Here is a 12,928-nt window from a genome sequence, read left to right as displayed (position 1 = left end):
GAAGTTGCTCAATTTATAGTCAAAAAAATGTAAACGGCTGCATTCTGACCAAGAAACCAGCTTTATTTGAAATCCATATACCCAAAAGTACTCAGAAAATGCTACTTAGTATGCACATGCCATGTCACTGTGAGTGACAAATTAAGGTAATTTCCTTGATAAATTGATGATTTGATTCTTTTCTTTACCTCCCAAAAGCCTAAGTAAATACAAAGGGAGAATGACATCTCTAAAAATAGTGTTTTAATGTTTTTTTCCCAGAGTAAAAAAAATGAAATTTTAATTTAATACTTTTCAGAATTATAAAAATGAAATAATCGATTGGAGATTGTGCCAATTTGGAGTTTCTCAATTAAGCAGTAACATTGGAAACATATTTCTAGTGTGATAGATTTTAGTAGGTCAGCATGCACACCCAAATGTATTAAGGTGGACTACTCAGTTTATTGATTTTCTGTGCATCTGCTAAGGGCTCAAGGCAATTGTCTGCGGAAGGGGCGGGAGGCCCATACATGATCGAGGTCATGCGCATCTAGCCAATTTGTAAGCTGATCCTCCGCCCAAAGCCATCAGCAATCCTTAGCATAGGGGCACACTCATGCATTCCTGTCAAGTCATCTTGTGAAAGGCTGCCTGCTTCCAGCTTGGCTTGGATGTGCAACCTTAATAAAACTCACTGAGGTCTGGGAGAAAATAGCAGATCTGCTGCAGATAGGGTAGAGGAACGGGGCTAGAATATGTACTCGCAGCTGACTCAGGCAGCCTCCACGCTGAACAGTCACACAGAGAGGAAACAATAAATCTCAGCTACTATGCAATAAATATCTCAAGTTTTAACGTAGGAAACTATCATTACAGTAAACTTTTTTTTTTTAAAGTAACATTTTAGAACAAAGCTAACAAATGGCTAGTTTTCTGTGGATCTCCTTTAAACGCTTTCTTTAAAGGGGAAAGAGTCAAACAAGCAGTTTTACCTGAAATAAAGAACTAGTTTAAAGGTCAGAAGAGAAGAGCAAGCTTTGTAGGAGGCACGGAAGGCGAGTGCTGGCAGTACAATGACAGTTTTCCTTTCCTTTGCATTCTTCGCTGCCATTGTGACTCACATAGGGTGCAGCAACCAGCGCCGAAGTCCAGAAAACGGAGGCAGAAGATATAACCGGATTCAACATGGGCAATGTGCCTACACTTTCATTCTTCCAGAACACGACGGGAACTGCCGTGAGAGTGCGACGGAACAGTACAACACGAACGCTCTGCAGAGGGACGCTCCACACGTGGAGCCTGATTTCTCTTCCCAGAAACTTCAGCATCTGGAGCATGTGATGGAAAATTATACTCAGTGGCTGCAGAAAGTAAGTGATCCGCTTTCAGTTTCTAATTGCATAGAGCCCTTTCCGTTCCATCCGTGCAGCAGCGAGCTCAGAGTTCCATAGGGGGGCATTTGTGTTTACCTTTTGCACCAGGGAGCAGTGTTTGCAAAAGAAAAGGGGCTCTCTTCTCTGGGCTCTACTTCCTGGGTAAGCCAAGGATCCTGGGGCTCCTGCGAACCTCTGATCTTGTGGCTGGGGCTCCTGCGAACCTCTGATCTTGTGGCTGCCTTCTCGTTTGTGCATCTAACACTGACACATTTTATGTTAGCGCTCCTTTTCTCTATTGTAAAGTTTATCTTGAGCATTCTGACTGTCAAAGCCCAACTGTAGAAAGGAAAGCGCGCAGTTCTTAGACAAGCTGGTATAAAAAGAAAGGAGTTAGTGTGCTACCGTGGGAAATCGTCATAAAATATTTAGTTCCCAACCCCCAACTTTTAATAAAACTATCATGAAGTGAGAGTATTATATTCGTTTAGAAAGATTGTATTTGTTAGTAAAGGGGATTTAAATTCTCAAGCACTGGAGGAGCAGGGATGACATTTGTCATATGTTTCATCTGTGCATGAGAAAAAAAATCAAGAAAGCACATTCTGATATGAAGCTACAAGAAAGGGGTTTTGCCCACATTGAAGGTAGAAATTAAACCCACGGTGTTTCCTGAGTGCACCTGCAGACTGGGCTGAACACAAGAAGGCAGTGCTAATTCCTGACCAACCTCCTTTCCCTGGGTTAGTTACAGAGACAGTGCCCTCAGAGAGTCTCAGTCTCTTTCCAAACGTTAAATTGAATACACATTTGATCCAGATTTATTCAAGTTAAATTGATGGGCACATGGCTCCCTTTTCCTGAGCCACGGAACATTTTGTAGTTGCTGTTATTAAGACTGCCTTCTCAATGGTGTGTGGTTTCTCCAACTCATTCCCTTTCTGCTGTTTAGCCACATAACAGGTAATTGAACGTTTCTATAGCCATGGCAGCATTTCCTTTTGTGGACTCTTCTCCCCCAGGACCTGTGCTAAACACTGGGCAGGAGGATCACTAGTAGGCTATCACAGCTAACCCTCTAAGAAGATGTGAGGTGGAGGAAAGACACACTTCTGTTCTGTGAGGTCCCAGTCACATTAGGTCTCTGCCTGCTGAATCGTGCCTGGTGGTAGTTCTTCTCCTTCTGTCCACTAGGGACTGAACTAAGATCACAGTTATTTTCTCTGGTCATGTGGACTGGAACTTGGCAGGTCTGGAGTTCCCAAACTTGGAATTGCAGCTTCCTGCTACAGATCACAGGTGAAATGTAGGAGGCAAACAGTCTTTAAGGATCATAGATAAATTTCCCGGCACTATTCATAGTATTAGTTTATGATAGAACATCTGGTTTTTCTTTGGCAAAATTTCATTCTACAGTGAATAAATGACTTTGGTTTAATAGTTTGTTATTATGGTTGATATCCCATCCACAGTGTTTTCAAAGAGAACTGAATCATGATAAATTAGTCTGGGTTCTTTGAGGGGGACACCAGTGGGAAATATACTTCTAAATTGTGAATGAGCTATTCTACCAAAAATGTCATGTTTTGTTTGCTTTAAACATACACTCAAAATGGTGATTCACACAGCAGTACATATTTTTTTTGTTGTTGTTGCTATGCAATTATTCAGCAGTGACAGGGCATATGCACAATTCTGCTGGGGTTACATCATGCACACATTTCGCATGTTAATTTGCTTTGTGAAATAAATTGGATTCCTGCTTGCTTTGTTCTTAGTCAGATTATGGCATAGTTTTCAGATTATAGCCAAGCATAAGTATTAAAATGTTCCTTGGTTATATCAATCCTCACAAGAATGAATCAAGCTGAATATGTTGAAATGTCCCAGTTGGTATGAGTCAGAGCAATTGGCTTGGCTATTGTCTGCTTGGATTTGCATATCTTTTGTCACTGTTAATGTGATTGGTTGGAGGATCAAGTAACCAAATAAATGCATTCATCAAAGAACTTGCTAAAGACTCTCATAAATTTCCCTTAATTAGTGTTTTCTTCAACTCAGACTCTAAACTTCATGTAATATGTTTGTTTTGAACTCATATGCACACTCTTTTTAACCATAATTATTTGGAATACAATATTTATAGCTTTTGCCATTCCTATTTTGATTGTTAATAGCTGCTTTAGATTAAGAAGTAATGTACTTCTAAAACTGATACCAACTGTATATACATCAAATCAGTCCAGTTGATTCAACAAGATTATTAATCAAAGTATGATACATATTATATACCACATGGCATCACTGTCAGGAGTTCTGATGTAGAATAAATGTTATCAAGGCTAGATAAAGCCAGACGATTGTTTTTGGTAATCTATTCTTATCCTTAAACACTGGTAAAGTGGATCTTTATAAATACTCTTTGTAAGATGTTGGTCATCACAAGATTCACCTTATAAGGCTCTCAATTTTCAATTACCCAACTTTGTATGTCTTACGACCCACAAGCAAGTTATGTGAGAGAGCAAATGATCCATTAGTTTCTGCAAATATCAGAACTTGATGGTATGACTCTCTTGACATCATGGGCTTAATTCAAGAAGGTCCGTTTTCCGTGATCTTCTGTTGTTAATATGATGTCAGATGACAGCACTTGCCAGAAAGCTGGGAGCTGTGTAATCTTATGTTCATAGTACATGGTTAGATTTATTATTTGAAGCTCCTATATTATAAAGCTCTTTGGGGAACTATTCCCAATGATAGCAGTTGAATGAAAGTGAACACATCTTGGGTACCTAACAGTGAATACAAATGGATGTTGACTTTTTTTAATTTACTATTATTGAATTTTTTTAACTTTCTTTCTTTTTCCCTCTCTCCCATCCCCCTTCCTCCCTCCCCCCCCCCTCTCTCTCTCTCTCTCTCCCTCTCTCTCTCTCTCTCTCATTTCTGTGGAGGTCATAAAACAACTTGTAAGAATCAGTTTTCTCCTTCTACCATTTGTGTTTCAGAGATCAAACTTGGGTCTTCAGACTTGGTGGCAAATAACCTTCACCTTCAGAGCCATCTCACTGGCCCCTCTTGATAGTTGTTGCTGTCATTGCCACTGTGTTTTGTTATTGTGGGTTTTTATATTTGCTTGGTTTTTAAGACAAGGTCTTACTCTGCACTTACTCTAAGCCAGCACTTAGAACTCACTATCTTGTGTAGTGTTGGGTGGCCTTGCACCTATGGCTGATCAACCAACCAATCCTCTTGCCTCAGCCTCCTAAATGTGAGGGTTACAGGAGGTTTGGTTGCTACTACTGCTATCATGCTTTTTACTTGTTGCGCTGTGAAGGAATAAAACCCTTTCTGGCCACAGAAGCTGGGCAGTTGTGGATGCCATAGACTCAGTGTAAGCTTCTACCCAATATTAATTCTTTCAGTAGACCGCAGGGTTTAGGGCCAAGGCAAGACCTTTCCCAGTTCATGCTCATCCCTTCTTCCACCATTTCACACTGAACAGTCATTGGCTAGTGATCACCCCATAGGTAATTAGTGGAGTGTGTCATTTAAAATGAGAAAAAAATGATTTCTCCCTTAAAATTCTCCTAGAACTCCCCATCCTGAAAGAGCAAATCCCCAGTTCCTTACCACAAAGCCTTCCACCATCCTCCCTTTCCCCCCTCACTGGCCCCATCATTATTACCTTCAAAGGACATTCCAGACACTCAGATGCCATGGCTTTTCTTGTGTTTTCTCCAGGAGACAAGCTCCTTCCCCTGGGGCACTTACAAGCTATTTACTGAGTGCAGAAAATTGGTCCCCGGCTATTAGCATGGATGCTTCTGTCCCCCTAGGTCTTCACCTCCTCAGACATTTCCCCTGTGCCACCTTCTCCTCCTCAGCTTGCTGAGTGCCACGTTACACCGCCTCGTTTTTATGGTTAAAAAAAAAAAACCTAAAATACAATCACATCATTTCCCCTTCCATTTCTCATCTCCAACCTCTTGTACATATCCCCTTGAATTCTCTCTTCAGTCCATTAGCTCTTATGCTGTTAATTGTTTAATATGTGAATATATAAATACAACATGTTTAGTCTGTTTATAATTTTACTTGTATGTATATGATTTGGGGACTGAGCACTGGGTATTGATAATTAAGTCTCAGGTTCTCTGCTGAGGAAGGCTGTTTCTCACTGTCAGCTTTCCTTGGTTGCCTGGAACTATTTCTCTAGTGTTGGAGCCACATTGAAGTTTCCCGTTCTATATTAGCATGTCTATTAGTATGACTTTTAGCATTTCCAACATTTCTGGGGTCCCACGGCTGCATATGTAACCATCAGCATGCAGGCAAAATGCTTAAGTCACCCCAGGTGTTAGCATTTCCAGGGGTGGCTGCACAAGTGCCATCAGTCTTCTGGTAAAATGCCTAGTCATTCCAGGGCCCTATGTAACTTATTTGAATGCATGGTGTCCCCATATGCATAAGTCCCCATATGCACGGCATGAGCAACCTTTAAAGGTAGACAAGCCTCTCTCTCTCTCTCTCTCTCTCTCTCTCTCTCTCTGTGTGTGTGTGTGTGTGTGTGTGTGTGTGTGCGCATGTGTGTATGTATGTCTGTGTCTGTGCATGTCTGTCTTTCTCTCTGTGTCTCTCTCAGTTTCTGTCTCTCTCTCTCTCTCTGCATTTCTTCCAGATAGGCCTGTGCATACCCTCCTCTCCCTTTCCCTCCTCTCCCTTTCCCACTCTCTAGTAATAAAACTCTTAGCGTGGGCCTGGTTCTTAGAGTGGGTCTGTTCCAGTGCATAGTAAATAACAGTGGTCCTTGTTCATGTGTTCAGGTCTGGTTTAAGCAGCAATGATAATGAGGCTTTATGGGTATAACATCTCTGACATTTCTAGAGACAGGTTCTCACATCAAATTCCCTGCTTCTCTGGTTCTTACAATCTTTCTACCCTCTCTTCTCCTAGGAACAGATCTTTCTTTGGGGGACTGGACATTACATGATCATCTTTTGTCTGCACTTTGATCAGTTATAGTTTTCCATTATGGTCTCGATTTGTTGCAAAGAGACATTTCTTTAATAAAGGGTAAGACATACACTTACCTGTGAGTATACAGATTATATGTTTAGAATGTAGTTAGGTATTATGCTTGTTTAGTAGATTGGAGGGTGTAGGTTCCACAGCTTCACTAACCATGGGTAGCTGGTTAGCTTTCTAGTACCAGAACATTTTTCTTCTTTTTTAATTGGTCTTTAGTTCAATTAGAGAGCTGTTGGTTTCTGGCATGGTACAGGTACCACTGTGACAACCCTTGGATAATTGTACTATGCTGGTTGATGTGGTTCCTAGATGTCATAGCTGGGTGGGGCTTTTGGTTGCTTCCCTCCCTTTTGGTACCATGAAAGACGGTTTGTAGGGAAAAGGATTTCAGCTCAGATCCACACTGACCTGTGTGTAAAAAGCATGATTCCTGCAGCAAATGGAGCCTGACCTTCAACTCTGGAAGGCAACCAAAACCACCTCATTTTTTTTTTAAATGGCATTTACTGCTATGTTACATAATATTAAGTACTGTTTCTCAGAAAATTATTCTTAGACATTCATGGGCATGTGAACTCCCCTAGAACAGAGGTTTTGTCTCACCTTGTGCAATTTGCCTTACACCTGAAAGAGTCCATGGCACATAATGGGGCCTCAGTAAATGTTTGTAGAAGGGATGACTTGATATTCTCCCAGGCATGATTACTATGAAGGAAAAACTGTATCTGTATTGTTGATTAATTTTTTGTTGACTACATTTATTCTTTTGGTTGCATAATGACCATTTGATAACAATTTCTAAAACAGAGCAGAGAATACACTTTCATACCAGCAATTTCAACCAACCTTAGTTCAAAAATTATTTTCTAAATATGGGACTAAAACACATACAAAAATTTTGTTATTTTTTTTTCCTGGACAGTATGGTAAAACAATCATTTACACAGCATTTAGGTTATATCAGGTATGATAAAAATTCCAGAGTTGTTTTAAAGCATATGATGTGCATATATACTATGGCAATGATATGGTATTTTTTGCATTGGAGACTTGAGAATCTACAGATTTTGTCCTCCAGTGGGACATCTTGGAACCAATGTCTCTGATAGATACTAATGGAGGAAAATATTCAAATAGTAATGAAATGGATAATTCCACAGAGATATTCACAGTACAAATAATATTTATGACAATAATGCTAACCTATATTCTACATATTACCCGGTAGATCCGCAACATGAGGGATCTTTTAAATAATCCATATGAAGAGTCATCAAACCATTACTCTTGGGCCAAATCCTGTCACCATGTTTATAAATAAAGTTTGATTGCAATAGAGCCTCAACCACACTCATTCCTGTATGCTTTGCTCAAGGCTGTTTTTTTCCTACAAAGACAGAGTGCAGGAATTGTAGTTGAAACTAAATGACCCATGCAGACTAAATATTTATTTTAGTATCTGGCTCTTAAAAAAAAGTTTCTTGACATATATCTGTCTATCTATCTATATCATAAGAAGAAACTGCATTGATATTGGGACTATTGCAAGGTAGGCAGTAAGGCTGCTTGTGTGAGGAAAACATTGACCTCCAGGAGGCACAATGAGGTCTTTGGCAGTTGGCAGAGAGCCTGACTAAGCCAGTTCTTGGCATGGGGCTTGGCATGCTGTGAGGTGACATTTTCGAGTGCAAACAGGGGAATTTTGTGTCTTTCCTTTCCCCTCCTCTCCATCAAGTGAACAAAGAACAACGCCGATTTGCCACCTCTGGGTAAACAAGTCTGGGGTCTCCTGTTTGCTGTGCCTGTCCCATCCTGTCGCCCGAGGCATTAGCATGGATGTTGACAAGGCATTGGAACCATTTTTATGGTCTTAGACAAGGGCTTTAGTCAGCCTCCCAGTGGCATTCGGTGCACTTGGAAAATGCTCTCCCTGCCATTTGTTTCAGATCAAACATTAGAAAGTGAAGTCACTTGGGCAGATGTCAGAAAGAAAGGACAGGAATGGGATGCTCGGTTGTCAAATGCAGGGCATGATCAGCCCAGTCCTACAACAACTCTGCACTAGGAAGTTTAGGTTTCCTTGTGCTTAGCCCTGGTATAGACTCATGAGTGGATTTTCCCTCGGCTTTGTCTTTTTTTCTTCTATATTTTTCTTTCTTTTTAAAATACCACAAGCTATGCTGTACCGCTTGTACAGATGCACAACATTAATTACATTCTGAGTCATCCTCAACTTTTGTTCCAATACAAGATTATCTTCTGCAGTGAAGTTGGGAAATTCCAAACCCCTTTGGTTTTGGCCCCACGATCTGAGGGAAGAAGGGCCTCTTAGTGTTTAAATCTTTTTACAATGTGTACAAAAGATGAGCCTCCTCTGTTATCAAAGAGTTTCTAAAGAGCGAAGCCCCCTCTGGATTATTTTTCCTGTGTTTGGAGTTCATTTCCATGCAGGTACTGAATACTACCCTCTAGTTATTACACAGACATATTAGGTGGGAGAGGTTAGGCTTGATTGGTCCTAGCTGTCAATCTGTGATTGGAATCTCCTCCTCGGAAAAAAAAAAATTCTCAGATACCAAGGCTGCACAGAGTCAGCTAAAGCTTACTGTAGCCCATCATTCCATTAACAATACGTTTAGTCTTTCATTTAGTCTCCCTGCCATTTGTTTCAGATCAGACATCAGAAAGTGAACTCACTCGGGCAGAGGTCAGAAAGGACGAGCAAGGAGTGGGATGCTCGGTTGTCAAATGCAGGGCATGATCAGCCCAGTCCTAGAACACACCGGATTAGGAAGTTTATATTTCTGAAGATGCTTTTTTGCCTTTATTAGAAAAATATGGTGTAAGATAGATCCTGTTTGATTTTTACAGTTGACTTACTGCAAGTCTCCAATGAACTGTATTTTTTTTGTTTGCTTTAAACTATTGAAGGAACAAAAAAAAAATTACCACAGATGTCAATGTGTAAAAAAAAAAAAAATGGCCATCAGCAGCTGGAACAGTAATAGGGTGCTTATATAAGATGCTAATGTGAGTATCTTAACTATTCATAACATTATTATACCACCAAATTCACAGACATCAACCTTTATGGAATGGCTAAGGCTGCCTGCAGGGTAAGGGGTGTTTTCAAGTTTAGTGATTGGGTAGGGGATAGGATTTGTTGATAGTCTCAGGTTTCATTTGTGAAAAACAAAGAAGGTAAACTATAATCTTAGTCCTTAATAACTGGAAATGAAACCAGTAAATATTTTTAAACCTAACGTACATTTTCCTCTAAACTGTTAAAGAGTCCCAGAATATCATATACATGTCAACACTGTTGTCACTATTAACTTACAGATAGCTAGCTGGTTTCACAGTGGGTACTTAGTCCTGCTCAAGAACTTTCTAGCCATCAGGCCTTGCATGCTGTCTCATTTGCAAAGATAAATGACATAGAAGATGTATATTATTACCACTATCTCCAGTCTTTTCATCCTTTCCCTGTTTCATTTGATTTTGAAATAAGAATGGAAATATCAGATGACAGTCATTTTAGTAGTTAATAAACAATAGTTCAATAGTTATTTAACACATTGAAAAAATACCAACATAGTAGTTTATAATTTGTGTATGTATGAGCTTGTATGTGAGGATACCTATGTACATGTATACATGTAATGATCAGGGGAAAACCTGAGATGTCATTTTCAGGCACCACCCACCTTTATTCTATTTATTTGTTTGTTTTGAGATTGGTTATCTGGACTGTACCTTATCAAGTAGGCTAGGCTGGCTCGTCAGTGAGCCCCACAACCTGCCTGTCCCCAGCTTCTTCCCTAGGCAGTGATCACATGACACATCACCACACTTTTCTCTATCACTAGCTCCCTGACTACTTTTTCTTTAATTTAATTTTTTCTATTTTTCTTTTATGGAAAATCAAACTTTTTTCACTATATTTCTGATTACAGTTTTCCCTTCTGTAACTCCTCTGAGATACTCCCTAACTTCATTTTTGAATGGTTAATGCAATTGAAGGAATGGAACTGATTGATGTATTTAACATCATTTGTAGCAACAGAACTTTATTTTCAAAGGATTAGGACATTCCTGGGTCATCTTAAAAACTGGGGGGATGGTCTAGAACTGTGCAATGAGGCTTGCCAAGGGCTCCTCTCCCAGCAGCACCCTCAGGTGCCACAGATTCCAAGAAATTTATTTCAAAATACTTTCAGAAGTGCCAGAAAATCAAATACGAGGCAGAAGTAGCTCCAGTCAATCTCCTGGTGGACAACAAGCCTTGTTAGTCTGAATAATTTTTTTGCTAAGCTAGTATGAAATCTGTCAAAATACAAAGCACTTTAAGAATATTAAATGTTGAAGTTACCAAAAAGGAAAAACACAAAAGCACACTCATTGTTTGATACTCTTAAAATGTCAAGGTTCATCCATCCCTACTTAGGAGACTCAAATGTTTTAAAATAATGGGTAACTCATGATTAGTTGGTGGCAAAGTGTGTAACTTCATTTAGATGTCATCTGTTTGTACATCATTTATCCCCTTCTGTACTTTAGGAATACGTGATGTTTGGTGATTTCCTAATAGTAGAAGGCATGATAGTCACTTCAGACAGAATTCTGATGAGAGTAAAAAATAAGTCACCTTTTTGTAGGCATGATGATGTTGTCCAGTTTGTCAAGCTGGTTTGTTTGATCTTAGCTAACTTTCATGTTTATCTCTACTGTATTTATGTTTTTTAAACAAACTATTTTGTGCCCATTTTATGACAATTCTCATGTAAGCTAAGACACACTCCACTGTTCTGAATGAGAACAACTGAGTAAATATGGTTATTAGTGGCATTGTCTCTGGATACTTTGGCTTTTTCTTCAGTAAGAGAATGAAGAGCATCTGATTGGGGCTTGCCATTCAGGGTGGGATTATAGAGTCTGTAGCCACTTGGGACCCAGAGGCAGAGAAGGTCCTAATGTCAGTGTTCTCATAACTTGACTAGTAACTTTCTTTTCTGTTTTTCTGAGACGGGGTGTAACTTTCTTATTATTCTAAAAACAAGCTTTCTTTCTCAATCTCTGTCTTTCTCTCTAACACACATACACACACACACGCACATCTTTCCCATCTCTCCAGTCCTTGAGTGACTATCACTTTCCAAACCTAAATTCCCTTACTCAGGAGGAGGAGGAGCTCAGAGCAGGAAAGACAGGAACACAAGAGTCTTTGCATGGTTGGTCTTCCTTTCCATCTCTTTTCTCTGTTACTGCTTTTGATGAAGTGCCTGGAGAGCCTCCACCCTCCAGCCATGGAGGATATATGCTGGATAGATGAAGGGCACAGGCAAGTGGGATAAACACAGCCACCAGTGATGGTCCCTTCCTGGAGGCTGAGGATGGGGGAGGGGCCAAGTCTTGACTTGTCTAGCAGGACAGCAGCCTGTTAGGGCATAAAATCCAGGATGCAACAGGAATTGTAGGAGCTCAGCCCTAAGGAAAGGCAAGCAGCCCTTAAGCCAATTGCCTGACCATTTGGAGGCGACTCCAAGGTTGTCTTCTAGGTCTAGGGAGGCTGGAATGAGTCCACTTCAGCATCAGCTTAGAAGTGGAACCCAGAGAAATGGACAGACATGATAACAAATACATTGTCCACTGCTCCCCTGTCCTCTGTCGAGTTTAAAGATGACCCAACTGAAAGATAAAATGTATGAGATAGCCAAACAACCTAAATATAAACCCTGACAATGCCACTTACTTGCTATGTGACCTTAGGCAAGTTCCTTCACTTCTCTGTTTCTCTATTTCATTATGGATAAAATTGAAGTAATAATACTATTTACACAATAGGGTTATTTTAGATTTAAGCATAATTCACATAAGCTGTTTACACAGGAATTACTAGTTAAATATTAGATACTACTGGGGACAATTCTGGATCTGGTGCTAGGCACTTTCACCCATTATCAGAATCTCTGGGGAAACTCTCCATATGTCAGCTTACTGAAGACTTGAAAATTAAGGGAGAATTTAATTGACTGGTTTGCCTAGCACAAGAGGAAACTGAGGCATAGAGAAAGGAAGCGATTTTCACAGGGTTACATAGTGGTACACTTCAGGGTCAGCAGGCAGTCTCAGGCAGCCATACTCTGTGAACACTACACTTCACCCACCCACTGAGGAATTAGCTGCATGATTTTACCCACCTCTCCTCCGGCTAATCCTAAATTACAAGTCTGCCTTTAAAAGTGTCCATAGTTGTCTTTGTAGACAAAGCCTTGCTTCTTTCACACCAAGCTGCCTGGTTCTCATGCTCTGCCTTAGCCATTTGTCCTCGCTGAGGCTCTAAAGTCCCATGGTTAAATTGGCTGTGGCAGCAGGTTATGCTGCTGAGTGCAACACAGTAGCCATGCTCTGTCCCTCTCGCAGGTCTGGTGACAGACCACACAGAGCCCTGTCTGGAGGCCCTCCTGTCTTGCTCGGCAGACATGCCATCTTCTTGAGGTCACAGTGCTTAATTGAGTCTGATGGTTTATCTAAAAAAA

General features: G+C 40.3%; 1 protein-coding gene across 2 annotated transcripts in view; it reads left to right on the top strand.

Annotated features, from left to right (window-relative positions):
- Positions 1-567: 567 nt before the first annotated feature.
- Angpt1 (angiopoietin 1) overlaps positions 568-12,928 on the top strand; it is a 228,653-nt gene continuing 216,292 nt past the window's right edge. The window contains exon 1 of one of the 2 annotated variants that reach the window (XM_051202540.1): positions 568-1,352. In XM_051202540.1, coding sequence (XP_051058497.1) covers positions 1,056-1,352 — 297 coding nt within the window. In that variant the 5' untranslated portion in view covers positions 568-1,055. The remainder of the gene's footprint in view (positions 1,353-12,928) is intronic. The other variant, XM_051202539.1, reaches the window with a different exon arrangement.

The sequence above is a fragment of the Phodopus roborovskii genome, unplaced genomic scaffold, assembly GCF_943737965.1.
Source record: "Phodopus roborovskii unplaced genomic scaffold, PHOROB, whole genome shotgun sequence".
Taxonomy (NCBI): domain Eukaryota; kingdom Metazoa; phylum Chordata; class Mammalia; order Rodentia; family Cricetidae; genus Phodopus; species Phodopus roborovskii.
The sequence above is the reverse complement of the archived record's forward strand: the minus strand, read 5'-3'. Positions and strand labels throughout refer to the sequence as shown.